The following is a 27507-nucleotide window of genomic DNA, read 5'->3' as shown; positions in this document are numbered from 1 at the left end:
CTCCCTTCCTTCAATTACACCCCCGTCCCCCACATAGAGCGGCAACTGGATCCCCAACTCTTACTGGTCTCCTTTAGTCAGCTTACTGGGGCTATGTACAGTCAGGCACAGGTTTACGCAAAAACCCCAGGCCCACAAAAAAGAAAACGAGAAAACAGAAAAAAAAAAAAAAACCTGATTGATCCAGTAGAGCAGACTTGGATCAAGCTACCCACTTCAGAATAGTCCCCTTTTTGCTCCCCTCCCCCCACATCTGCCTCCCTCTGGTGGGTGGGCTCAGTTTGGAGCTCAGCGGATGGTGTATCTGACATAGGGCACTTCCACGTCTTCATCAGACAGGTCGTTACAGCACAGCTCAAACACCAGGGCCTTCACGTGTTTGCCCAGCTTCTTTTTGGACACCTTAGTCACAATCTCAGTCATTCTGCAAAACACAGGAGAAACGAGACTCAGCCAATAAATTAAAAAGAAAACCGCTACTAAATATCAATGCATTACTATGTGTACAGCACTCTGAACAACCATTATTATGGCGTATTATTTTGTTACTGTGCTGCTGCAACAAGTGAATTTCTACTCTATTCTAACCCTCAGGTTGGTATTATCCTTATGATTGTGCATACCACAACATTTTAGTATTAGACATTCTAGACCAATTGTCTTATGTAGCGTTCCGAAGCAGAACAACCCTTAAAATAAGATTGTCGCTGTGTTAAGTATTTGTACTCGTTACTGTATTTGTACACTCAAAGTTTATACTCACGGTAGGTCCAGTCTCTCTTTAAGTTTGGCAGCAGGCATGAAAAATGAATACAGCATGGACACTCCCTGAGATAGCATGGTGATCTCCAACTTATGCTCATTCTGACAAACAAAACGGGGGGAAAAAAAAGAAGAAGCAGGGATTAATTATAGGCAACAAAAAACAAACATGGATAAAAGGAGCTGAACCTACTTTAAAGTAGTCAAGGAATTGTCGGAGTGTCATTTCTTCCCCGTTGGACTGCAGCCCTTTGACCTCGAAGCGATCCCAGAGAGTCCAGTCGATCTCGTAGTACTGCAAATAAACCAGCAAGAGTAAAAGCTGCGTCAGTTATCTGCTCCATGCATCTCTACCTGCAGTGTAGAGATGCAGGTTTGTCCAGATAAAGAAACATTTCTCCTCAGCACACACTGATACCGTCAGCGTGAGAAGGTAAGTTGAACTCACTTACATCCAAGCAGACTGCCTAATGTATCAGTATTAGCATGGCTGGATCATCATTGGAGCTTCACAGTGCGATGGCAGGCAATCGCTAGGCTTACAATACATTTTGTGTGTGTTGAGACTCAGACAGAATACACACGCGCTTACCTTGTGTCTGGGAGCGGCGATGGGCTCAGAGAAGGCAAAGAAAGGTAGGGCTAAGTTCATGAAGCCATTTTTGAACGAATCCAGTTTTTTATGCCCTTGGATGATCTTGAAGAGCTCCAAGCACACCAAGCCAACCACTGCAGCTGTAGTCGTGGCGATGGCAGGAATGATCTTGCCAGCAATCAGTTTGCTCTAGATTGGACAGAAACAAATGTACACATTAAAAAAAAAAAAAAGAGAGAAATCTTATACAATTACACAGAAACCCAGGAATTTGTAACCCAGAAAAGAAAACGGTTGACAAAAGTGTGAAACACTGATCCATCATCAACACAATCAAGTACGATTTGATCTAAGAGACGAGGAGGTAATCAAAGCAACAATAATCCAAGGACCAACGTTTCCCACCTTGTGCCTGTCGGCAGGTGGAATGTCGTAGTTCTCCGCTCTCAGATTGGAGGCTGCCACGATGAAATCCATGTGAAAGTTTGCATCGTCATCCTGTGGACAGACAAACACAAATCTGGTTACTGAAGGTAAATGGCACCGATTTGTAAACCTGTCACAATAAATGACTCCATGGTTACTTAAAATGATCTAGAAAATTTCCATCTTATTTTTTGAAGGGCAATTTTTTTTAAACAGATTTTATAATCATTTAAGGTTTCTGTTGTGTTTTTTTTTTTTTATTTATAGTTTATGGTCATTGTGTTTTAGATATTTAAAATGTCCAATTCCAGTGAGGAGTATCATTTACAAAATGTAAGGTTGTGTTTGAGAGGCAAACTTGCATTATTGAACCATTATCAATGTATTACTTAAATGGTCACAAAAACAACAATATTATGGTTTATCAGAATAATTTATGGGACATTTTATCCTCCAGTAGTTTGTCGTTGTGGCAGGTCTAGTGGTTCATATTCATTGAAACTTGTTGTCCTCTGCAATCCCAACAATGAGATGTTTTTCCACTTTACAACCTTTCAGTTAATAGAACTGAGATAAAAACTGGGCACTTTCTGTAGTATTCCAAAAAGCTTAAAAGAGAAAACAAACCAACTCATCTTATTTGTCAAAATTTCCACAGACTATATTTTTAAACAACTTGTGCACCCAATCTGTCACAGCTGGAACAGCCGCCAATAAACCATTCTTAATTTCCATATTTTAAAAGAGCATTTTCCTTTAATCCCATAGCTTCTCCTATTAACCTAGCCCGTGATATATAAGATATTAAACACGAAATTGCAAAATTGCAAACTTCTTCACAGGCAGTTTATTCGGACAGAACAGATCCCAGGATGAAGTACCTTTTCAAAGTCGATGGGGCTGAGTTTGAACCGGAACGACTCTGGCGTAGGCAGCTGAGACTTCAGTTCTTCCAGTTTGGAGTCATCTGTGTGTCAAGAGATTTCACTCAGAACTCCGAAAGCATTCAGAGATACATGACATGTCTTTAAATTATTGTTAAAAAAAACAACAACAAAAAAACAACTTTTATTTGAAACTACATTAGCTTAAAGTAAAGACTGACTGAAGCCGGTCTTTAATCAAGTTTGCACAGCTTACCAACAGAGGAATTGCTATTTTGCAGCTCCTGATCAGAGACGTGGATTTTAACCCCGGAGCGAGGGGTAAAAGTTGGCACTTTGACATCCTGCAAGATCTTGACCACACCTGCTCGGTCAGTGCTGCCTGGCAGGCCATACGTCTGGGCGAACAGGTTTGCAGCTGCCAATACATAATCCACGTGGAGGTCCTTTAAAAAAAAAAAAAAAGAAATTAATACCTTCTTCGCAAAGAAAAATTTAAATCTTATAATCTAAGAAGCAGAGATCCTGAAAATCCTCCTTACATTGCTCGTGCTGAAATCTAAGGGGTGAGGACATCTCTTTGGACCAGACCAGAAGGGGGCGCCTGAGCTGGTGAGCTGAGACGGACGAGGAGCAGAATGAGTACAAACAGAACACTCATTTACAGATACATCTCTGAATTATTATATTGTGGAAAAGTTCAATATTTTTGTCACTTATTTCAGAGAGTTAAACTTTATTATACAAATCCAAGTATTTATTGCAAGTTTGATGGCTCTGGCTTATGGATGAGGGAAACTCGAAATTCTGTCTCAGAAAATATTGGGAACATTGTGAAAAAGTCAAAACGCTGGAAACTCATGGAGTCGCACCCTAATCAGCAAATTAACTCAAAACACCTGCAAAGGCCTCTAAATGGTCTCACTCTGTCACAAGGCGACAGTCACTGGGCAGACTGCTGTCAACAGAATCGGAGAGGAGGGTAAGCTACAACAGGTCATTACTAAAGAATATGGAGGCTCTCCCACAGAGGTGCACAAATATAATCACAAAATGGAAGGAAAAAAGTGCAGTAGAAGAAACTACAAAAGCCACAGGAATAACCTGTAGAGGATTGACCTGACGTGTGAAGAGACACGAGAAGCAAAAATGAAGATGACTTGACAGCCGCTATCAAAACAATCTGGGCTTCTTGAACAATTCAGCAGAACCACAGACAGATCGCCTCCGTGCCTCGCTGCACTGACGCAGTAAATCACGCAAACGGAGGCCCGACCAAATAGAGAGGACGTAGAAATGAGAACAGGAAATCAATTTTGGAAATGTTATGAGAAATTCTAGTTTTCTGAGTTTTGCTTTTATCATCTAGAAGCCATAGTTATCAAAATTACAAGAAATAAAGGCTTGAAGTATTTCACACCAACTAATGAATCATTTGTGATTCGTTTCACTTTGTAACAAGAGTAAGAATATTGGAAATGTGCCACAATGTCCACATTTTTGAAGATGTATCGATACAAAAAATGACATTCTGACAACAGGAAAGACTCCACTAACCTAAAGTCTCTCAGTTAATGAATATACATGTGTGAACCGTTGTGTTACGGTAGTTGACTGATCTGTAACTTCCACCATGTTGTGTAAGCAATATAGTTTTTTTTTTTTTTAATCCAGTGTAGACAGACTTATTTGTACCTGATCTGGGGGGAAGTTGTGCAATAGCTGACGGATGTTGTTGCTGTACTGGCACTGCCAGTGATTGCGAGCCCAGGCCACGCAGTCAGCCCAGCTGTGCGGGCAGTCTGTAACAACACTCTTGTACACGGCGTCCAGCACCTCGACAGGCTGAGCTCCTGGAAGCTTCAGAGTTCGCTCCATGAACTTAGAATCTCTATGAGATTGGAGAGATCACAAGACATGTCAAACACTGGCTACGGTTTGATCGTTTAGCGTCGACATTTGCCGATGTCGGAAGTGCGTCCAACTCACGTGAGGTACTGCATGGCATTTTCTGGTGCCTGTTTGAAGAGCCCCTCAAACTCGTCTCGGGCCCACTAGCGGGAAGATCAGAAATAAGCAGAGTTCAATAAAACAAGTGTGCAGTTTAAGAAAATTAAAAAAATGTGTGGAAGTACAGCAGCATGTACTTTTGAATAACACCATGACAACTGATGGTGAACGCCAACTACCTCACAGTCATTGCAGCCGTTGGAGGGTGAGGAAAATTCAGGCAGCGAGTGAACATTTGTCTCAAGGTTGTCATGTTGGAAGGACAAGTTTAAGACAAGACCCAAATTATACGGTCTGATCCAACATAAGAACAATTTTGGTTTAAAATGCTGAAATAGTTGAAGATGGTTCAAAGCAAAATGTCAAATATACGCAGTAATAGTTTTGCAATAAAATATATTTTAATGTACAAATAGCTAAAAGTATGTTCAGAGGGTATTTTGGTAAATACTCCAGATTTTGCATTGGATTCCAAAGCATCCAATACAATTTAAGGCTTTTTTGACAGATTTGTTCCCCAAAAATCTTGATTTCTAAAAAACAAATTAAATGTTCTAAATTAAAGCAAAATTAAGACATTTGTTTTCTGCTGCACATTACTAAATAAATAAATAAATTAAAAAAAACCTATTACCATGACTTCTTATCTGTATTTTTCCAAATAAGTAGTCATAGGACAGTAACCGGTAACCAGGGTTACCTTTCTTCCCAAAAAGTTATCAAATGACCCATCCCTGAATATCACAGGATATCTGAAGGAACGTCTGTCATACGTGTTGCTTATTTTATATGTGAACTTTAGCGATAATACAATTAGTTATACTGTAGCGACAAAATGGTTAAACTACCGTACTATAAGGGCAACCAGCAAACTGAAAACAGTATGGGGATGTAGAATTATAAGAGGAAAAGAAAAAATACCCAAGATTCACCAGGCAATATTTTGACCAAGCAGATTTATCTGCATTTAGGATCGTTTTGGTTTGCCATGACTCTGGAAGTGGGTAAAAACACAAACCTGGAAAAGCCACTGCCCTTGTGCCTTCAGTTTACCCAAACCGCTAATTATGCCAAGTCAAATGAAAGGGGTGAGTCAGAGTACCAAGAGCGTATGTGACTAATCGCTGGATACAGAACATTGGTTGTGTAAGTGCTCCAGTGAGTTTCCCTACTGTGGCAAAGTTAGCCAGGAAACATCTGTGTAATCCCTGGAGCAGTGAGCTAAACTGACAGAGCCTTCAGTACACAGAGGAACGCCAGTCTGAATTCAACAAGAGGCAAAGTGTGGGCTAGTGTCCCACTGTAAGGTTTGTGACATCTTGGCAAAATGAACTCAACAAAAAGCAATATAGTAATAGTGATTTTTAAGGTCACAGGTGAAAACATTTGGCATAAAATTGAAAGTGGACCGCATTTTGCTCCGAGAAACAAAATCAATCTAGACTTTTCCTCAAGTTTCAGTGTGTTCAATTTAAGATTTAAGAGTTGTAAATTAAATTAAAGCAAAATTAAGACACATTCATACTCCATTTACTCAGGAACTTAGGTATTTAAAAGGTAACGTTATCTCTGGCATGTGAAATCAAAAATCATATTTTTTTCACGTTACAGAAATGGATAAATATAAGATGACAAAAAGGTCAATGGATGCAAGATCTGGACACGTTTAAGGCCTAAAATTACAGCATTAACAACATTAAGCCACGTTGATGCACAGCAGCAATCTCTCAGCAAAACAAAGGCAATACTGTCACATCCATTGAAATTGGCAAATATCCTGAAAATCAGCAACAGATTTTTCATCCCATTGCGTTTCTGTCCAACCTGAGCACATTAGTAGGTGTACATACCTGCAGTGTGTGTTCAATTGCATTTGGAAAGTTCTTCAGGGTACAGATAGGGATGGACTTCTCAGGCGGGTCTTGGCTGGAGCTGTACGACTCTGTGACAAAGGGGATCACGACCTGGATGTTTCCTTTCGTGCCCAAAGTACCCGACTCCAGCAGGGGTTTCCGATAGTAAACACACCGCCGATCCATGTACATACCTGAGCATTGGGAAAACGAGACAACTTACTGGAGAGAAATCTTTAAGGCTCAATTAGATGTTCTCACCAGGATGTGCAAACTCGCCACCTAACATTTAAATGTCACCAACTTACGTGCATCGACATTGTCCAGTGCATTAGCGACCCCATTTAGACTTTCGAAGAAGTCGTCATCGTAGACCCTCTCCGTCTCCGGACCAACTCTGTTCTGATGAGCCGTGATCTTGAAGGAGGGGTTCATCTGCTTCACTGCAGCAGCAGCTGTGTCACTCTTCATTTTCTGTAATGGTGATTTTTGAGTAAGTGGAGGAGGCCATGATGTTCTAAAAGAGTGTCCTATTCTAATAATCAATCAATGCTTTTAAACAACAAAAAACAAGATTGGTATAAAGCAGCGGAAACACCTGCACAGTACTTCTAACTCCTCTTTATCATACAGAACTTCACTCAAGCACTGTGTATCCAAGACAAATGAACAACATGCGTTTGTTTCGTCCAATAATCAAAGCGGATGAGACTGACCGTGACATCAGAGGGTCTGAAGAGAAACTGTCTGTTGAGGTTGGATTTCTCTATGGTGTCCATGTCAGTCACGATAACCTCACCCTCCTCACTGGCCAGACCAATCATGGCAAAGTTTTTCAACAATTCGCAGCCGATGGCTCCGGCTCCAACCTGGAAGGATTTCATGTTATGCATGGAATGAAGCTGAAGGACTGGATCTGGTTTTATAACGGACACTTCCCACATACAAGCCCCGTCTGACAAAGTAACAATCAAGCCAGAAATTGTTGACAATGTTTGGTACCAATATTTTTAGAGACTGTGACAGTAATGTGAACAATTATACTTTGTAAAAACAATCAAAACATGTTCAATTGTTGCTGATTAAATCCTGGTTTGGAACAGCACAGAAAAATATTCTGCTAGATTTGTAATTTTTTTAACGCCATGATTAGTTATTTCTAATCTTTCTATGCATATATAAAATAAAATGCAAACAGATTTAAATCCTAGGCCTCTTAAAAACATGATGATTTGGAAAGAAGAAGTTAGGAGTTCTGTCACTCATTTACTCACCAGGAAGTAGCGCTGGTCGGCAAGGATTTTCTGCAGTTTACTGCCGAACACTGCAATCTGCCCGTCGTACCGACAATTCCTCTGCGAGATGCACAAAAGAATATTATTTATTCATATGTTTTCGCTCTACAAAGATGACATTTGTGTTTGATCTACTCTGGAAACCTACAGGGCTGCACTCTTCCTCTGTGAGCATAACCTCTTCTCCTTCAGAAAGGCACTCCAGCGCATCAAAGTACAACCACTGCATTACAGGCATAAATTTCCCTGTGGATGCCTGATGAGAGAAAATAAATAAATAAATCTAAACTGTTAATCTTAAAAAGAAAAACAACAACAAAAAAAAACACTTCAGACAAACGTTTTCAGTTTACATGAGACATTCCACCAACCTTCATCACTTCCTGTGCAGCCACTCCACCAATGAAGGCATTGATGGGGGAAAGATCACCAGCAGCAAGATAAGACATCTTTTTGATAAGAGCCTCATCCAGCTGCTCCACTTTGGCTGACCCTGTCTGGGCAGAGTTCAGTTCTTTGGCCAGAGTCAACAGCTCCTCACCATCAGCCTGGAGAAAACACAAAACTCAGCACTTCCAATAAGTTGCTTTGCTATGCTATTTTATGTGTAAATCTGCCCTATTTAGATACATTTGGGATCAGATTAACCTGGGTGTCACTGAAACTAACCTGACTGGATTGTACTGGTAAAACTTACATTTTGTGCATCTGAAATTCAAAATAAACTAGACTTGTTTCTTTTCTCATTGCCTTTACATGGCATCTATTATGTCTTTGAATGACATAAATAAATTTAATTTTAGACTTGGCAATTAAGATTCAAGCCTTTAGACTAAGCAGAAGAGCAAGTACCAACATAACGTTCAAGTAAACAGGTCTAACAGGAAAATGAAAATGATGCACACCTGGCTCCAAGGTGTAGGGAGGCGATTGTGCTTCTGCTTGAAAGCATGGATGGCCTGAAAGCCTATGTGTAGTTGTCCGGGACGATCGAACTTGGCAAAATCTGTCATCATGAAGTCTGGTTCTGCCATGGAGGACGACAAGGATTTCTGTACGGGAATGACATGAATATTAGTGATACAAGCTTCATTTATAATGATTTTCCAGTAGGGGGAGGATAGTAGCTGCAGAATTCTGTTTTAAGAAGTTCTGTTGATCACTTGGCATAATAAAACAAGACAACCAAGGGACGTAAAATATTTTGACATAGTTTTCCTTTTAAGTCATTTTTTTTAAGGGGAAATAACTTACAAAACTGATCTTCTTGGGCATCTTAACCTGAGAGACGATTCCTCCTCTGACATAATCTGAAAAGCCGGTTGTGTCGCAGATACTGAAAGTGTACGGGCCTAGGAGAAAAGCAAACCCTGTCAACTTTGGAAAAGTCAAACAGACCATCACTATAAATGACCATTAAAAACTCTCACCGAGAACTTTAATCTCCACGGGCTGGCAGCCATTTAGATCCGTCATGCCCTGAATCTCAGTGAAGGTCACATAATCTCCACTTTCAAAGCCATGGCGAGCCTCGTCAAGACAAGTTACCACACCTGGATTGTCCTGAAGGGGAGAAAAAAACAACAATACATTTCAGTATATTTTAAACATTGAGAACTTAACTCAATGTTACAAGCAAACAAACCTTGGTGATCATGGAAATCATTGCACTCAGTGGCTGCTCTCCGTTGGTGTCATACACTATCATCTCCTCTCCAAAGTCACAGAAAAGTTGGCTACAAAAAAAATAAATAAATACAAATTGAGTGTTCATACGTTGAAAGATTAAAAAGGTCAGGTTGTTCACTTGGCAGTGACCCCTAAAGTACATGTCAATCTTACCCAAACAGACCACGCGTGTCTGCAACAACCAGCTTGACTCCTTTGCTGTGGCACAAGTCTCCCAAATGCTTCTGCTCATCTAGGTTGGAGTTAGTAAGCACCACCACCTGGATTCAAACACAAATTAATACAAACTTTTCTCTTGGGGCAAAACAGGCGACAAAAAGGCTTGGTTTAAGGCTGTTCATACCTGGAACTTGGTAAGGTAGTCCTCGGTGAGCGCTCCAGTATACGCTGTCACAGGAACGTAGTTGTTGAGTTCAGCCAAACGAGGCTGACTCACCTCGGCTCTGTTCTTTCCCAGGTCCTCTTCACGAAGGTAAAACTAACCAGAAGAATAAAATATTAGATAAAAAAACAAAAAAAAAACAACTCAGGGACAGCTGGTGAACCTAAAAAAGTTTACAACTTTTAAACTCTTGGACACGTTTTACCCAATCAATAGCAGATTACAACTCAAACATGCTCAGCAAAGCACATATTAAGAGTAAGTTCATGAAGAGTAGATACAGTTCCTGTATGCAAAATGTTTACAAAATTAAACATTTGTAACTGTTGAGACAGATATCGGTTAATGATGATCCCACTAATATATAAAGCTGTCTAATGTCTAATCCATCATTGACTCTCACATTTTGGTCATAATCCTGAAAATTATGGAAAACCACAATCAAATTAGCTGAACATAGCTTTGCACAAAAAACTTATATCCTGTAAATCCTCCACAGATGAAGAAACAGGATCCTTCCTCCTTTTGGGAGTTGCTGTAAACCCAAGTCCAACATGGGAAAGACAGATAAACTACATTGACATATTGATAAATCTGAGGTGTTGGTTTATAAATCAAAGTAGTAACAAAATTCAACCAAAAGAGATTAACGCACATCAGGTAGCAGGGGAAAGACAGCACTCACTGGATCTAATTTGATTATTGTGACAAACATCCCTATTACCATACTACAGAAATAAAAATCTGTTTAACTGCTGCAGCCTAATTTTTTCACCCATCAATTTGGTTAAGAAGCTTGAAAGCATAATTTGTCTTAACTGAAACTGTAATATTTTTGTACAACCCATTAAAAAAATGAACAGAAAATATCTAAGAGTGAGGAAGAATGCAGCGGCATACAGACTAAAACTGCCCGCAGGAAATGTGTGGTAAAACCAGCTGTAGCTTCAGTTGTCTGATAAACAGACATCATTTCATTAAACTTGTCAGTTTCATTTTAGAAATGTGTTATTTTGTCAAATTGTGACAACAGGATATCTTCTGCATACTATAAAGTCTGTTTTAAAAGGACATCTGAAACAGTTTTAGTTGGAGGTGAACTGAAATGTTCTAAACAAAAAATACAGTAAAATTAAGCTTTAAGAGAGTTAAAAAAATATATATATATATATATATATATATATATATATATATATAGATGCACATTGATTTTCAAGTTAAACGATTTCTGATTACAATAATTGTATTATTGTAAATTCATAACCTTAAGGAAGGATGTATGAGAAGTGGGACTGTTTAATATACTTCAATGTAGAAAAGAATGTTTTTTAAATTCATGTCCTAATCAAGTATTAACATATGAACCATTCAAATATATACAACCTAAATACAAGCAAGTTCATGTCATTGACACAAGGAAAACACGTCTCATATTCTCATATTGCTGAATGTATTTCTACAGCCTGTTCAATTAGCCAGCCAACAGCTGCTGGATCAATACAATTAGAGGCTTTGCCTGTATGCTGGTTATAACACAGACAGAGACTGTAATAAATCTGCGTCAGCAAATGGGTTGCTAAAGTGGAGGCCGTTATAGTTGGAAGGCAACCACAAAACAACCGACTCAAAAACACGCAAGCTGTCCTCCAGAGGTTGGCCATTAAATAAATCTGACTAAGATGCAAATATACCAATTTAAAAAGTAACTAGCGATTTCATACATTAGTGAAATTTAACAAAAGTACAAAAATATCTGTGCATTCTCCACATACCTGGGAAGAGAGATCTCGCCATTCTGCATCTCCTTGGTCATGCACAGTGACACTTCGAACTCCTCCCAAGATGACATTCTTTGCGATCTCTACTCCAAGTCCTCTCATTCCAGAAATGAGGACATTGGAGTTCTGCATGCGCTTCATTGCTTCATGGCCCAGCACATATCTGGAGGAGGAGTCCGACGACATTTAGTAAATCAGAACAAAAGCCAAAGCAAAAAAAATAAAAAATACAAACTATGCATGTATAGCAGGATGACTTACAGTTGTCTGGAGTACAGGCCTTCATCAATCTCAGCATCATTGCCATTCTTAGCCATGCCCTGTGAAGAGACAGCAGCGAGCAAATTCAGTATATGTGAAAATGAAGAGTCGATTGAAAAGTTAATTTATTTGCACTTACGTTTGCAGGTGTATGGGACAGATCAGTTCTGACAGAGTTAGAGGAGGAGCAGTGGGATCCCGTCTTCGTCTCTGTTCCTGACAAGCGACGCTTCTTGGACAGCGGCGAGCTGGACATCTGTGTCAAAGTGCAAATACTATTCACTCCCAAATATCTCTTACAGCAAGAGCACCTGAAATTGTAACTTAAGACATTAATATCTGATAAGCAACATTATTTTTTCTATTTTTAAACTGAACAAAACTTCATTTGAAATCTTAACATTAAACCTATTATACTCGAGTTGCAATGCTGCCATCAAAACACAATAAAAGCAAAGGAATATATAACAATATTCATAATTTATAATGACGGTTTCTTTGTTGTGTCTTTAAGTTGAGGAAAGAGGAAATTTAGCCTCCAGAGCAGCTGGGCTGGCTGCAGGCCAAGCAACAAACTGATGGAAAAAACGAACTGAGCCCGAGAAGACACATGAATAGCAGCATTATGTGTTCTTTCATGCAGGGAAAGAACACCAATTTGTTTATGTGCCTCTATTGTTCATTATGTGGCTTTTTTAAGGACTGCTAGCATCACCACAACAAAAACAGCTGAATCATTAAAAGTTCACTGCAGTAAAAAAAAAAGAAAAGAAAAAAAGGTGCAATCCACACTTATTCACCAGTAATGTCCTGCACCAAATGCATTCAGATAACAGCCCTCACAGCTATAACATTTAAAAACAATAGTAAAGCTATTTTGATAAATGAAATAATCCAGAAACAAATCTGTCACATGGGACATAAAAAAAGGCCGCAGTATCTAACACAGTGACCTCACACTCAACATTATCGGCCACTATTTCCGCATTAAATGCAACCGTCTTACCTTCGCCCCCCTGAGTCAGACTAAACGCCTTGGTTACTTCTATCAAACTTTGGAATAATCAGGCTGCCAAAAATCACCAAACAGTTATAAAATATTTATTTTGTAACCTAAAAGTGAAAGCTACTGGCATGATACAGCAGAACCACCCGGCTAATACAGTAGTTTCAGACCCTCATACAAGAAAAGAGCTTAGCTACTAGCAATCGATTTAAAGCTCCAAAAATATATATAATCGAGTGTGAGTAGACACCAGCAAAATACGAGTGATTAGATAAGTTCAGAGTCACTAATCAGTTAAGTGGTTTGGCAGGTGGACAAAGACGTAACATTAATAACTTAGAAGCAAGAAAACACCAGCCTCCCTGCCCATCCATTAGCCGCTCGGCCTAGGCCTGCACTCTCCACAGTGCGGAACACAACTTTACCAGCTAGCAGCTGCGATATTAACCGACGAACGGGTTTATTTGACAGCTAACTACCAAAGCTCATTTTCTGTTGAGGCGCAATGCAAGTTGACATTCTCTTTACAGCTCTCAATTAAAAAGAGAAATCACACGAACGGAAAAACAAGCCACTAGACTCGTGCTTCATTGATTTATCTGCTCTTACCAATATTTCTTCCCGTTCCCTTCCCTACGCGAACCCGCTCCTCTCCCGCAATGTGTAGATGTCAGCGATAACGATGAATGCAAATTCGACGGTCGGTACCAAAAAAGAAAGGGTGGTGTGGGAAAAGGATGGTCGGCGCTATATTGTCGAGTCACTATGCCGTTGAGCCGAAAGTCTCTTCCTATGCAATTGCGTTGCTGGCTTTGCGACTGCAGACGGGAACAAAACCAAAATGGCAGATGGGGAGAAAGGGGCGGAGGAGCTGTGACGGAAAGGGTGGCTGTTAGCGCACGGCTCCGTCAGGCTCTCATCCGATTGGCTGCTGATGCAGATTAGCCCGCCCTTGTTATTAGAGGATGCATGCCATGTATAACAGTGTACAATGAACTGCTAAACGTCAAGCCATGTAAGAAATACGAAAACATGCCACTATGTTAAATAGACGGATATGCAAAAAATAATCTAATTTAAGATATTCCTAAAGTAATGCACCTGGTCAATGCTGATGAACATCTAACAACACCTTTTGTTTCAGTTGCTCTCTAATGAGAGGTCAATTTATTGTAAAACTGGATGCGCTCAATGCTTTCACTGGACGTGACCTAATCAAGTGTAAAAGGAAAATATTAACATACAAATAAAACGAAATTAATATTATTATTACATTTTTTGCTGCATAAATGCTAGAAAAGGCAATGCATCATTCTTAGTCCGACTTAAGCAATTATTACCAAGTCTCACAATGCTCAGTGCAGCAATGAATGAAACAGGTACGTACGTAAGGTACGCTACTTGCATGCAAAGTGATGCTGATCGGCTGGGCACCTAAGATGAGTTTAGTGGGTGAGCATTCCTTGGAGATGAGTATTGGGGGAGGGGGTGCCCAAGCAAATGACAAAGGCCCATGAAAAAGACTGGGCCGCGTATTCTAGGGTACACGTGTCGGAGGGGATCCCTTAGTTTTCATGCTCCCATTTCGAAATGATCAACACTGTCTCCATCGTTCTTTTGCACTCGAAACAATAAGGTCACAACAACAGCCTGCCCAACATGACACGCTGAACTGACCACTATCACGTTACTGTGGTAACACCGAGAACCGAGCATCTTAACATTATCCTGAAAAAGCACATATGGCTAAAATAATTATCTTCATGAGGTTTTATGTTCCTCGAGGCAAGTTTCTCTGACTTTGGCTCCCGAAATAGCTTGCATCTAATGTTTGCAGCAACTATAGCTCTCCAGCTACTATTTGACACATTATGATCCTAGACAATTGTGCTGTCCACAAAAACGTGCAAATGCTAGTTTAACATTATCTGTTCCGTGACACTGCCTTATTAGCATCGGTTAGCAGAGTAAGTAGACGAAAATATTCAATTAGCTAACGGTAAGTAACGTTAACAACTATCAGTAACGCAGATCAAAAGACTGCGTAGTTGTTAGCTTGTGTGAAGCTAGCACTTCGGCTATCTAGCCACCCAACGACTTTTTCCCTTCTTGTGCCGCTATGTTAGCTGCCCAGCTAACGTTAGCCAAGTAGCTGGGGCTAACGTTACCGAGGCGAGAGATTACACAAGTGTGCAGAACTTACCACATCCGATATTACTCGGCCTGATTTGGAATATTAAAAAATGCGGCTTCTATTTGAGCGAGAAACCAAACAAACAATGTGACAAGTCAACACAGCCGCTGACGGCCAACTGAAAAGTGTGTCAGGCTGGCGGGCTCTGTGTGAGTTTTTTCCACTGGACGTCTCCCTGGCCGGCTGCTCCCGAGCCGTTTCCCCTCACTCTATTTCAGTTGAAAGCAAAGCAAAGCAGCAACATGTGCACGTTACAGGCGGGACCAACACTCTGACCTAAAGGACTCAACGAAATGTGGCGACCGTAGATTTTATTCCTTGCATAAAACTTAATCAATTTTTAAGTGAATCGCACGATACTTAAGAATGCTACTTGTATTTATCTCACACTACCGAGAGTTTGTACAATATTTAAGAAACAAGCGCCCAATACTATTTCACACCCCTATGCTTTCGTTAGTGTGGACCATCCCAAACCATACGCAATGTCGTATGGGACTTGTAGTGTGTATGTTAACAGAGTTGACAAGAGAAACACTATCTTATGGGAACACTTGATTGAAACTGTTTTGAATACTTGTATTCATGCATGAAACACAATAATTACGCACCCTAACAGATGTTTTTATTAGTTTTATTGAAAGACTTGCAAACAGAGCACATTTTACAGTTTACATGGGTTATGAATAATGGTAGTAAGAGTGGGGAAAATACCACAGAACCTGAAAATAGCACATACAGCCAAAAGCATAATGAAATATAGTTTACACGACACAGGAGTGAAAATAGGAAGGACTGTGTGTGACAATAACAAAGTATCCATGATGATCAAACAAGAAAAAAGATACAATTTTGGTGGACACGATTTTTGAAAAACTTTAATGAAAGAAATTGTTTTATGCGTGATTGCAAAGCCTTTTTACAGTGTGTTGCATCTGGATAATGTCAGTTGGTTAGAAACTCAAGACTTTGGTCACAGTTCAAGTTTATCTATGTTGCACAAATCAAGAAATTGTGTGATCAGATCAGCCTTTCATATCTGTGTGTCACAATGTGACTCTAAGCTCCAACAAAAGCTGAAGAGCTACAAAAATAAAGGGAATAAAAGAATAAATGGGAAAAGCTGCTTTGAAAAAAAGCTATGCTAGCTATGAAGGGAACTGGTTTACATTCTGGGAGCAAAGTGATAATCAGGAATCTAATTTTCTCTATTTATTTACAATATGTAATAATACAAATGTGCCTGTCATCTCTTATTGGTAGTTTATTGTATTTTTCATACCTTTGTAGTCTGATAGTTAAACTTTGCAGAGTGCTGCTTGTATATGCTAGCAATACATTTGTTGTGTGGCAGATATTCAGGCACACAGTAAAGATTTTATAATTAAACAAGCTTTGGAAATATTGGATATTGAGCTCAATTTTAACTAGCATTTTTCTCAAACAGACATTTTATATGAATCATAAAAATCAGCAATATATATAGTAGCTTTTCAAAGTCCAGTTAATCATTCTTCTTTACAGTCTTCAAACTCTCACCACCAAATAATCAATTCAAAATTTCAAATATTTTGCGGTGTGCATTGCTTTATTCACTCCTGCCTCATAGTCCTCTACCCATCCCAGCCCTGGGCGATTGGCTGGACTGAGCTGCGCCTCTCTGTCCATCCTTGTCTTCCTGCTCCCTGACAGCCTGGGGTGAGGTTTGCGTGGGTGGAGATGGTGGAGGATATGACGGAGGAGGAATACCGAGGTGGGGGAGTGTCGGTAGTGTTGGTCTTGGAGAGGTGGGAAGTGGTGGAGGAGTTGTTGAGGTTGAAGTTGAGGAGTGTTGAGTTGGACGAGAGCGAGAAACAGAAGGCGAGGCATGTGTGCTCCTGGCCCGTGCTGGCTCACTAGGACAGTCACTGATTTGCTCAAGCAGCGATGGCATGTCTCCCTCAATCTTCTCAAGTACGGCAACCATTTGCTTTTCTATCTGTTCAATGACACTGTCCATTTGCCAGTCAGTTGTGGTACTACTCCCACCTCCTCCATGGTGTAGACCAGTCCCGTACATGCCTACTCCTCCTCCTCTGCTTGTATAGAGGGAACTGTAAGGACTCCCAAAGCTCCCAGCCATTCCCATCCCTACAGAGATACCCTCTGGGTTGTATGGTGCAGCATGTCGACCCAAACTAGCGGAGCTGCCAGCTACATAGCAACCTTGCGAGGCTGCAGCAGGGGTCCTGGCTATGTTAAACTCTGCACTGTGTCGGTCTGTTTTTCTGGTATTTCTATCCCTTCCTCCCACAGGACTGCCATCACCTCTCAACTTAACACCTAGTGCTGCATCAACCCCACTTACCATACCTACTGAAGGTGTAACTGGTGCTACCACTGACCTCTCTACAACCGCTTCAGGCACTTGTGTCTGACACCAGCTTCTGTCAGTCTCATCCTTGTGTGTGCTATGGGTGGCTGGTTGCTTCTCTGGTGAGGCTGACACAGTGGGAGCAGCGGTGGAGCCATGAAGTGTTGCAGCCATTTTACGTTTGCTGGTGGGCTCAGGGGAAGCAGATGTGTGCTGCTTGCCCAGATTTGCACCTGGAGAACTTTCTAACAGCTTTGATGGTTCAGGAATCACCGGCAAAGTCTGCTTAACGTCTGAAACAACTTTAGTTTGACCCAAATTGGCAGCAATTTTCCTGGTTCCATCTGAAGCTCCCTTCTTCACCCCAGTCATAGTAAGCTCCTCCTGTGTTAGTTTAGGACCTGAACTTGATGGTCCAAGAGGGTCCTTCCCATCTGATGGTGCCGTTCCAACTGATGGACCCCTGGAGGTGTTTATTTCATCAGGACTTTCTTCTATCTTAACAGAACCCTCATCTTGTTCCATACCAGCTTGTGTATTTTCAACAGTAACCTCTAAAGAAACACTGCTTGATGTAATCCCTTCATCTGTTGTCCCTTTATCTCCCTCATCACTTGTCCCCTGGGAAACACCCCCTTCGCCATCTCCTATCCGTTCCCTACTTTTAACTTCAACTGAACTGTCATTCAGTGCTTCAGAGTTCTTCAGCCGCTGCATGAAGGTTGTCACACGAATTGCTTTCTGCAAATAGGAGGTAAAGAAAAACAGGGTAAAGAGGGCTTTGTTAAACAAGATTACCTTCACAAAATTTGTCACAGACAAGTTTTTGACAGAATGTCTGTTGAAACAGAATGATTTAGCGTCAACATCCCCAATGATGTCATTTCTGTGGAGTGAAGAAATATTAGTGTCAGTTCTTTTACCTCCAAGAAGCTGTGACACATTATAACCTGGTTTAAATCAATCTCACCACTCACACTTTCCGAGAAACTCCTTGACTGTTTGCTTAGAGTAAGATATTTGTGTACACCTCACTTTACAATTGATGTGTTTACTCAACTGGTATCTTTTGACCCACAAACACTAAAGGTGTTTGGGACGACAATGTGTGAGTTTAGTAGTTGTTTGTAAACCAGGAAGCAGAATTCCCTTGAATTCATTGAAAATGAAAAGCTGCAGAATCAAATGTGACTTACCTAAACAGCATCTGTATGTGCACTGATCAGGCATTACATTACATTATGACCACCAACCTAAAATTGGTATGTTCCCCTTCCTATTGAGGCCCAGACTCCTCAGGCCCTTTAAAATATTCTATGGCAGGGTTTCCCCCAGTGTAAGCCTGGCGGAACACCAGACTTTTCTTGTGCCCCCACCAGGCTAAGAATTGCTTATTTGTTTAAGTCTTTTTAAAATGTTTGCATTTTTAAGACTTTATAGTTGATGTTCAGGTACTAATCTTCAATCTTTCAATAATGTATACTTATCAAGTGATATTTTCAAATTATATTTTCAACTTTAAACATTTCTAACTCAAAAACACAACAGACTGCTGGATGAATGACTGCCCTGGCAAGTTTTTAGCATTGGAGCAGCTTATACACCAAATGACAATGCATTCTAACAAGTTAGCATTAGCCTCTTGAGCAATTTCAGCTTTAGGTACTTGTCATTTGAATCACAAGTCAGTGTCTCCAATCCTGTGCATAAATTAGACTTTTGGTGACCATCATTAGTTCACCACTTTTCTTACCTTTTACTTGCTCTGACTTACTCCTCTACATGTCACAACTGAGCCCTTGATAAACTCATTCAGGTCATTATGGTTCACATTTTTTTTTTTCTGGTTCTATCTTTAGATGATACAATATTTACTTGCGGTCTAATACATCCCACACACTCACAGGTGTGATAATTAACATATAACCAGTTTTATTTGCCTCACCTGTTAGTGGTCATGATGTTATGCATGACTGGTGTGTGTTTTGGATCTACCAACAGTATGGGGCAATGAGCCAGGATTTGTGTAAGAGGAACACCAGAGGGCCTTACAGTTCAAATCACTGTAGTTCAGTTGTCAACAGTGGCCCACATCCTTTATTTCCTTTTCATTTTGCCAACTCCTTATCTACGTAATAAAAAAAGAATACAATAAAGAACAAAACTCTGTTCCCTTTGGTAATCAGTACCTTTTTAACCGCTATGCTTAGACAAACTAGCGCAGATGAGGAGTAGGAAAGGTTCAGAGTGAGCCACTTTGAACATTTGAATATTCTCCAGTGAAGAAAAGTGGAGCAGAGTGGATGGATCTCATTTGGGACAGGCAGAGTGACAGTAGGAAGGAGCAGAGCTTGAGAAAAACTTTGAAACCCTAAACATAATTACGGCATTATCCAGAGATTTTACAAATATTGACTCCAATGTATATATCTGCAAGCTAACACTCATTAAAATAAAAAAATAAAATAAAACAATATTCCATTGTCAAGTGATGTTTTATTGAATCACTTCATATGAGTTTCTCCTCACACTCTGTCCTTCTACTCTCAATCATAGTGGAAAACAATACCTTTATCTCCTGGGAACACATGGTGAAAGAAAAAAAGAAATTTATACCTGTTACTCATGCTGTTAGGTCAGCACCGCCATCTTCTCTCTTCTTCCTCCTCAGCAATCCCATCTTATATTTTTACAAATTTAAAATACATCTCTGTGTAGTGAGCTCAAAGTACTTTAGGCCACAGACCTATTCTTCCATTTAGTCAGCTGGTCATTCTGTTATATTATCTACGTTGCAGATGCTACAAGCAGAGCAATAGAGTGTGCTCATACCCGCCATTTGGCCTTTGCGAAGTTCTTCTCAAACTGGGCACATACACCATCCTTCAAGTTCTTCTCTGAAGCACCATTTCCTGCAATCCTGATACAAAACACATGCAGTACAACAATTAAACAACTGCACCATAGATGCAAAAGGAAATAAAATCTCAGTGCTTTCACCATCACACTTACCATTCGTGCTGGAGAGCATCCTCTGCTGTGATTCTCAGCATCTGGTCCACTTCCATAAGTCTACACACAAGCCCCTTTGCTGAGGTAGGAAAAGCAGCAGAAATATATTTCACATCATCACTAATGACAACTTAAATGCAGGCAGTGCCTTGCAAAAAGTTTACATCATTTATATATATATATATATATATATATACAAAAAAATCTCGCAAACTTCTGTCTTTGTGATTGTGCACCTCTTGATGTTGGTCTATATCACTAAAATTCAAACAAATTACATTCAGATTTGTTATTGTAGTGTGACAAAAATGTTCAAATATATGAGAAGAATTCATATTTTTACACTGTGTTGTCACTCTTGGTGGTTTGAAACTCAGCTCAGAACTGTAGGTCAGTGTTTAGAGGAAGTGGGTGTTTAGTGCCATCGTGTGGTTGAGGCAAGCACCTGCAGGTGAAATCTCATCCCAGTAAGGAGTATCAAACTCAAAGTCCCCAGCAACGATGCGACAGAAGATGATGCGATTATGTAGATCTGTGTTTTCTTCCTCTGTTTCATCATAGAAAGGAGGGTTGCCCGATAAGCTGCCGGAAAAGTAGTTACATTAAAAATGGAACAAATAATATTTATAGCAAAAGCAGATGTTTGAATACACTGTGTAAGAATGTAGATATTTTTTTTTTGTCACTATCAAGGAAAAAATCTAACCGCATTTTTTGATGAATTAGGATTAATTCATCAAATTAATCCTAATTAATTTGATATATATATATATATATATATATATATATATATATAAACCTATATATAAGAAGGTTTTCATAACCTTCTTCAAATAGAACAATCTACCTATGTTTACTTTTAACCTGCAAGACTTGACTCAACTCTTATGATTATCCTGATGGGTTAGAACTATACAGCAACCTTTTCACAATGGTTTTCTGGATTTTTGCCTCATTGCTCTTGAGAGAACTGGTGTAATAGAGATAAGTTTCTTAGCCACCTTGGTCAGATACCATTTTAGAGCTGCCCAGACAGAGATCAAAGTTCAATGCAAACTAGTCCGAAATGACATTTTCTTTTATCCCGTTTGTGCCCAAAAACTGAGGTCTTTTTGTTCTTGAGTGCATTTGAAACTCTAATGTTGCTCTTTTTATGCGGTTTATGGAATAATGGCTTCTTCCTCTTTGAGCCCATTTCTACACTTTGTTTTTCAAGTTGTGGACAATGATGCTCTCTTATCTCCAGTATCTCTGGTATCTTCTTTTATTTTAGTTCTTGGAGTGATATACACATTTTGCACCCAAATACATTCGTCTCTGGGACACAGAGATGGTCTTGTTTCTGAACAGTGCAATGGGTTGATATTCCTATGCTGTTAAAAATTATCATTATTTAGTTGATCAGACCACAAAACATGGTGCCTTCAGGCTGCAGTTCAAACCAAGAATGAACCAGATTTGTGGAGGGGCACAATTCTCTTCCTGATATGTTGAGCGATTTCTTTTGATTTTCCCATGATGTCAGATAATAATGCATTGTGTTTAAGGTGTTGCCAGTATCTCTCTAATTAAGTCTTGTCAATGAACCCATAAGAAGATTACAAAGTCTTGTTAACATCACCTGGGCTTTCCTAAATTCTTTAAAGTCATAGTAATCTTAGTGTGTGTCAATTTCTGAGTTGGAAGAAACATTTAGTCTGAATTAGTATTGGATAGAGAGAGAAAAATGTTTGGTGTCTTTTGTACAATGTATGCAAACTTCTGGTTTCATCAGATGGTAAATAATATTTTTGGTTAAAACAAAACCCTGCTAACATTTTGGTTTGCACGTTTGCACGGTTTCGAGTTAGCAATAGAGACTCACAGTATGAACATTATCACCCCCACCGCCCAGCAGTCCACAGGACGGCCATATCGATGACGTGCAACCACTTCGGGAGCTGAAAGCACAGGAGCAAATGCAGAGTTTGTGTGTGAGGCAAATAGATTTGCGGGTTTTAATTTATCCTCCTCCACCTCATCAGATTCTCCAGATGCACAAACAGCTTTTCTCCAAGCCTGTCTCTCCCACTATTCAGTTTTTCACATCCTTCTTCCCACTGGCACCTACATTCTCTTTTCTTATTTACTGATTTCATTACTTGACTTATCAATATGAATAACTGCCCTGGCCCTGCAGAGAAGACCAAAGCACAGCTTAGCACTTTCAGGTCGCCCTCACATAAACATCGGCAAGATGGAGAGGAGTGAGACCGACCGCACGCAGAATCAAAAAGCAGATAAAAGGAGAAGCTAAATGGGAGGAGGAGAGCAAGGGCTGCACACTTTCAATCTCATTTATATTTTTCTGGGATGTAATGTTTCAGAGTGAGCATTTATCCTTGATAGATTTTTTTTTTTCTTCTTTCAAAGCGCTAAAGGTTCACAGAGAATTCAATAGGGTGAAGGACAACATCAATCTTCTGCTATGGTATGACACTTTATCCCAGAAAAGGTAAAAATAGATGAAAATAGGTAGAAAAGATAAGCAAAAAGGATAATCATAAATGAAGGAACATAAAAAAAAAAGAGTGACCCACCAAGGTATTCAGGTGTTCCGCATGGCTCTGTAATTGGTCCATTCTCAAATCTGGAGAGGTAAAAATCTCGCAGAACTACTTTGTTGTGGTTGTTTTCTGTGTAGTACATTAGGTTTTCCAGCTGTGAATTAAACAACAGATTAGAGAAGAATCGCTTAAGCATCAATGACAACTTATAGGTTTGACTGAATGTAATGTTTATTTCATAAATAGTGACTATGATGTTTTTATGATGTAAAGCACTTTGAACTGGCTTGTTACTAAAAATGTTCCATACAAATACATTTGACTTTACTTGATTACCTGATATGCCTTATTTCTCCTAAATTATTCAAACAAATAAACTTAGGACATTTAAATCTGAGCTTTTCTTAACCAAACAATGAAAAAAAAAACATATTGCTCACACCTTCAAATGGTCAATTGATGTGGGTTCTTGCTTAAGAAATGCTACATTTATAAACTTCCCAGAATGATCCACTCAGACATTTTGAATTGAATAAAGAGTCACTTTTTGGAGCACTGATGTAAAAAGATCGAGCACCATTATGCAAAATGCTTGTGAGAGGTTATTTCTGGTGGTTCCACGTCCACAAGTTGACGTGGAACTTTTCCCTATTTGTTCTAGTCAAACAAATAGGGAAAAGTGAAAACTGCTAAAATGGCATTTACATGTTTATACAATTCATGTTCAAGTCTGTGTTTGTTACCAATCATACTGCAAAGAGAGTAATCACGCTCAGCATATTTGTATTTTATTTGCAGTGCAATCTTGACAAAGAGGGGAGATGAAATGACTTCTGATTTTATAGGTCAAGCATGATTTAATAACGATATCAAGCCAAGCAGAGGCTGTAAGCATGACCTATTTTAATTTGAATATGTCACTGTGATTCAACTTGATGACAAAATGTAGGAGTCCAAACCTACTGGATTGAAGAGATATACCCACTTTCTACCAGTAGGTGGAGTCTGTAGATAGATAACTCTGTTGTTTCATTTTAATGGTGTCTTATTAAAAGTTAGAGACATGGATCTGTATGCTCTGTAAGTGTCACCAGACAGTCGTTTGAGCCATAAAGAAATTGTTTACTCCCACAGTGAAAATGAAATGTTAAGTATGTTATGAACTGAGAAGACAGAGAGATGCTTTCATCTGTCTCTTCAGAGAAATCTGTCAAATGCAGAGTGTTGCATCCTGGGATGTAATGGTGAAGAAGTCAGCTTATCCTATAAAGTTATTATCTTCTTACATCCACAGGCACAACAACTCGTCTATAGATAGTTGATGTCTAAACTATCTGAGGTAGCTGTAAAACTATTCAGACCTCTTGTTTTTGTTATAGCATTTACTTTGACATTGAAACAACAAACTTCAGCGTGCTATATTTTGATTTTGTTGGATAGCACTAAATAAAATCTCAGATAGAAACAAAGTGACTGTACCTTCAAATTCCTATGAACAATGTTGAGGGAGTGTAGGTACGCCACAGCCTCCAGGACTTGTCTGATAACATTCGAAGCATCTCTCTCTGTGTAATTCCCTTGGTCCAGAATCCAGTCAAATACATCCCCCCCTGTGGCACTGCAGAGAGTTAGACACACACACAAAAATATTTGCCACTTTGCACAGTGCCAAATATATTGGCTAATACACCTGCTGATTTTTTTTTAACAATGCAGATTAATCCTTGTATTGCTGTTAATGTGTTTTTACATAGTGCTTTGCGTTAGCTGGCCTGGAGCTTTCGCTACTGAGCAATTAAAGCAAGGCTCCTGGTTATTACTCTAAAGGACTTAAGTTATCTTTGGAGATAAATGATGAGAGTGATTATCACATATTGCTCTCAGCAGGACAACTATAGCCCAGACTGAAAAGTGAGCTCCGAAGTAGCTTAATGAACACAGTGACAAATGCAGTCGCTTAAACTAGTTCACTTCTCTGTGTTTTATTAGTGACATAAACTTCGTCCTGTTTGTTTTAATATATGTTATGACATTTAAACCAAGTTACAAATGTTGGATTGCACAAGACGTAATTTACGCATATTTGGTTGTGTCCCGGATTAATCAGTTCCGCTCTCCCTGCACAGACTTGTTTGTTCCAAAGCAATGCTTCAGGCCCACCGAGTAATGAGTGTTACAGATACTTAACATCTCATCAAATCTAACATCTTCCTTTGTTGCACAGGGGAGTTGGAGTACACAGTAATAACGGGAAATATTAAACATCTACCTCTCAACTGAAAGGCTTCTGTGTGCTAAGATGCAATTAACACATCGAATATAGGGAGCGTGGACAGGAAACGTAAATTGAAAGGAGTACTCACAGTTCCTGGATGATGAAGTATTCTTTTCGAGTTTCAAATGTATCTATCAGCTGAAGGATGTTTGGGTGATTGACCCTGGAAAACCCAAAATATGTTAGAGGTTGCAGGGGTCTAGGTTTGCAGTGACAAGCTTTTCAAAAAAATTGACAAAAAAATGGTTTCAGTTTATTCATGTACTTGCCTGCACTGGTACAAATCTGAAAACTGATACAAAATCTTGAGCCACAAACACATAAAGCAGAGAAAATGACAAATACCCGATTCCAGCTTCAAAAATGTATGTAGACCTCATTTAGATTTAGGGATTTTTATTTTATTTTTTTTCATATTTGTGATTTTACCTGTACCTTTTCTCAAGGTTGAAATCAAGCAAAACTGCTTGGTCAAAAATTGGTTTAGGCTCAGAGATAAAATTAAAAAGTCAGTAAGCAATACAAAAGTGCAGTAATAGCACTTTTGTGCTGAAACTCAAAGATCGCTCAATTTGATTTTGTGTTATATAAATAATTGAAACCCCTTTTGTAACTCTGACATTGCAATGTTATAATATTCTACAGCAGTAGATATTACAGATGTTTACATATTTGTACTAAACATATGTATTTCAATTTAAAGTTTTATTTAACAAATTGCACATGATGTGCAAGACACTTTCTAACTAGAGAATATGTTCAGTTTGTTCCACAGGGAAAATGTCAGCCGCACAGCAAGAGTCATTATTTCTAGGCAGAACTTTTAAATACAGCTGGACTGTGACCAAGTTCTTCAGAAGACAGAGAGGATGCAGCGCAAAGTGCTGCCAAGTCATATGAGTAATGGAGCATTAAAAAAATGAATGGTATCTCAACATTAATAAAAGCATGAATAATACACGATGAAAGGTCCTGAACTTATTATATGCATGAATGTAATATTTCTGACAAACAGCTCAGCTGAAAAAGCATATTCCTTCAAATCAAAGGGACACGCTTCGGAGCTGGATCTTTTCTCTCTTTTATGTTTTTTTGAGATGAGTTTAAAGATGACTGCTCGTTCTTTATGGACACGAGTTTGTCTCGACTAAAACGATATTAAAACTTTCTAATAATCATCTGAAATCAACTCTAGATGTGAAAAAAAAAAACATTCACTTTTATACCAAAAAAAGTGAATAACTGATAACTGAAATTTACTGAATACCTGGAAAGATTTTTTGTATGGAGAAACTATTTGTATTGTGAATTTGTCAATTCTTTTACTCACAAACTACTATCAAAATATTAAACGTTCTGCATGGAGGTCTCTTCTATGCCTTCTCATCTTTAGTTTGATTATAATTTGATATTTGAGTCAGATCACTGGCTGGGCCACTCAAGCAGATTTACTTTCTTTTTATAAGAAGTTGAGAGTTATCTTAACTCTAGGTTTGGGATTATTATTTTTGGATTATTGTTTTGTTCTTAAAAAGCATCTTCATAAAGTATCTTCATAAAGTACACTATGTGTAAAGTACAGTATCCTTTTTTTCTTCCTTTAAGTCTGACTGCCAGTATCATATGTTAATAATCATATAACACACCAAGATGTTCTCACCTCCAAACTTGTGTTTGAATTATGTTTTCTGCTCCAACCAACCAGCTGAGAGTCTGATTTCCACTAATATAGACCAATATTGTATTCTAAAGAAGAGGAGATTTCAACATCCTTTCACTTTATTTACAGAGGACTTAATTAATAGGTTAATTTACTGATTGTTTGCGAATGTGTGGCTTACTTGGGTCATCAGCCACTGCGGTAAATTTATGGTTGTTAAACCCATCATTAAATTTACTCAGATAAACATTGACAGGTTTGAAACGTATCTTCCCTGTTGCAAACTTAATTCAGGTTTCATTATGGGTCAAGTTTAATTAAAACATCTCATAAATGAATTGCTCTTTTCGCTAGCACATACGCTGCTATTTCTATTTGCGAACTGATTACATACAATTTTAAGATCATGATCTCATTTTTGGCGGCCTTGCGGACTTTCCTCCCGTCCTTCTTGAAGAATTTCTTGCAGACAAACACCTTTTCTGTTTGTCTGTCCTTTGCCAGGCACAGCTCACAAAACTCCTTC

General features: G+C 39.1%; 2 protein-coding genes and 1 long non-coding RNA gene across 6 annotated transcripts in view; 1 reads left to right on the top strand and 2 right to left on the bottom strand.

The window, feature by feature from the left end:
• Nucleotides 1–262: 262 nt before the first annotated feature.
• On the bottom strand, nucleotides 263–15356 carry uba1 (ubiquitin-like modifier activating enzyme 1). Of its 2 annotated transcripts, none has more exons than XM_015052359.1 (26): nucleotides 15145–15356; nucleotides 12075–12191; nucleotides 11936–11994; nucleotides 11669–11837; nucleotides 9858–9992; nucleotides 9668–9774; nucleotides 9471–9561; nucleotides 9256–9388; nucleotides 9080–9177; nucleotides 8731–8877; nucleotides 8197–8373; nucleotides 7974–8081; nucleotides 7805–7885; nucleotides 7247–7399; nucleotides 6839–7004; nucleotides 6528–6724; nucleotides 4657–4721; nucleotides 4363–4558; nucleotides 3210–3284; nucleotides 2924–3113; nucleotides 2665–2750; nucleotides 1763–1855; nucleotides 1355–1546; nucleotides 956–1057; nucleotides 764–864; nucleotides 263–424 (listed from the first exon to the last, which is right to left on the bottom strand). In XM_015052359.1, exons 2-26 carry the CDS (start codon nucleotides 12189–12191, stop codon nucleotides 289–291), a joined length of 3174 nt encoding a protein of 1057 aa, XP_014907845.1. In that variant the 5' UTR covers nucleotides 15145–15356; the 3' UTR covers nucleotides 263–288. The 2 variants fall into 2 exon arrangements, with proteins under 2 accessions (XP_014907845.1, XP_014907846.1); XM_015052360.1 differs by lacking the exon at nucleotides 15145–15356 and adding an exon at nucleotides 13551–13786.
• Nucleotides 14272–27386, top strand: LOC106959656 (uncharacterized). The gene is made up of 3 exons (XR_001427405.1): nucleotides 14272–14284; nucleotides 15755–15756; nucleotides 26904–27386. It is a non-coding gene; the product is annotated as an uncharacterized LOC106959656 (long non-coding RNA).
• camkvl (CaM kinase-like vesicle-associated, like) overlaps nucleotides 15754–27507 on the bottom strand; it is a 50749-nt gene continuing 38995 nt past the window's right edge. For 2 of the 3 annotated variants that reach the window (XM_015052364.1, XM_015052365.1), the window contains exons 3-12: nucleotides 27376–27507; nucleotides 25410–25484; nucleotides 24526–24664; nucleotides 23080–23200; nucleotides 22365–22440; nucleotides 20946–21082; nucleotides 20501–20579; nucleotides 20321–20408; nucleotides 20058–20066; nucleotides 15754–18229 (exon numbers count right to left, since the gene is read on the bottom strand). In XM_015052364.1, the coding sequence (XP_014907850.1) occupies nucleotides 16739–18229; nucleotides 20058–20066; nucleotides 20321–20408; nucleotides 20501–20579; nucleotides 20946–21082; nucleotides 22365–22440; nucleotides 23080–23200; nucleotides 24526–24664; nucleotides 25410–25484; nucleotides 27376–27507 (2347 nt within the window). In that variant the 3' untranslated portion in view covers nucleotides 15754–16738. The remainder of the gene's footprint in view (nucleotides 18230–20057; nucleotides 20067–20320; nucleotides 20409–20500; nucleotides 20580–20945; nucleotides 21083–22364; nucleotides 22441–23079; nucleotides 23201–24525; nucleotides 24665–25409; nucleotides 25485–27375) is intronic. The other variant, XM_015052366.1, reaches the window with a different exon arrangement.

The sequence above is a fragment of the Poecilia latipinna genome, unplaced genomic scaffold (assembly GCF_001443285.1).
Source record: "Poecilia latipinna isolate Pla-1442-1.1 unplaced genomic scaffold, P_latipinna-1.0 Scaffold1106, whole genome shotgun sequence".
NCBI lineage: Eukaryota > Metazoa > Chordata > Actinopteri > Cyprinodontiformes > Poeciliidae > Poecilia > Poecilia latipinna.
Note: the sequence above shows the minus strand (reverse complement) of the source record. Positions and strands in the feature narration are given on the sequence as shown.

What these genes read in the sequence shown, in the direction of transcription:
- uba1 (XM_015052359.1), bottom strand. Translation starts at nt 12,191, where the DNA reads ATGTCCAGCTCGCCGCTGTCCAAGAAGCGTCGCTTGTCAGGAACAGAG. An exon ending in TAGATTTCAGCACGAGCAAT is followed by an intron (nt 3,114 to 3,209) that starts GTAAGGAGGATT and finishes TTTTTTTTAAAG; the next exon opens with GACCTCCACGTGGATTATGT. An exon ending in TCGCCGCTCCCAGACACAAG is followed by an intron (nt 1,058 to 1,354) that starts GTAAGCGCGTGT and finishes GTTTATTTGCAG; the next exon opens with TACTACGAGATCGACTGGAC.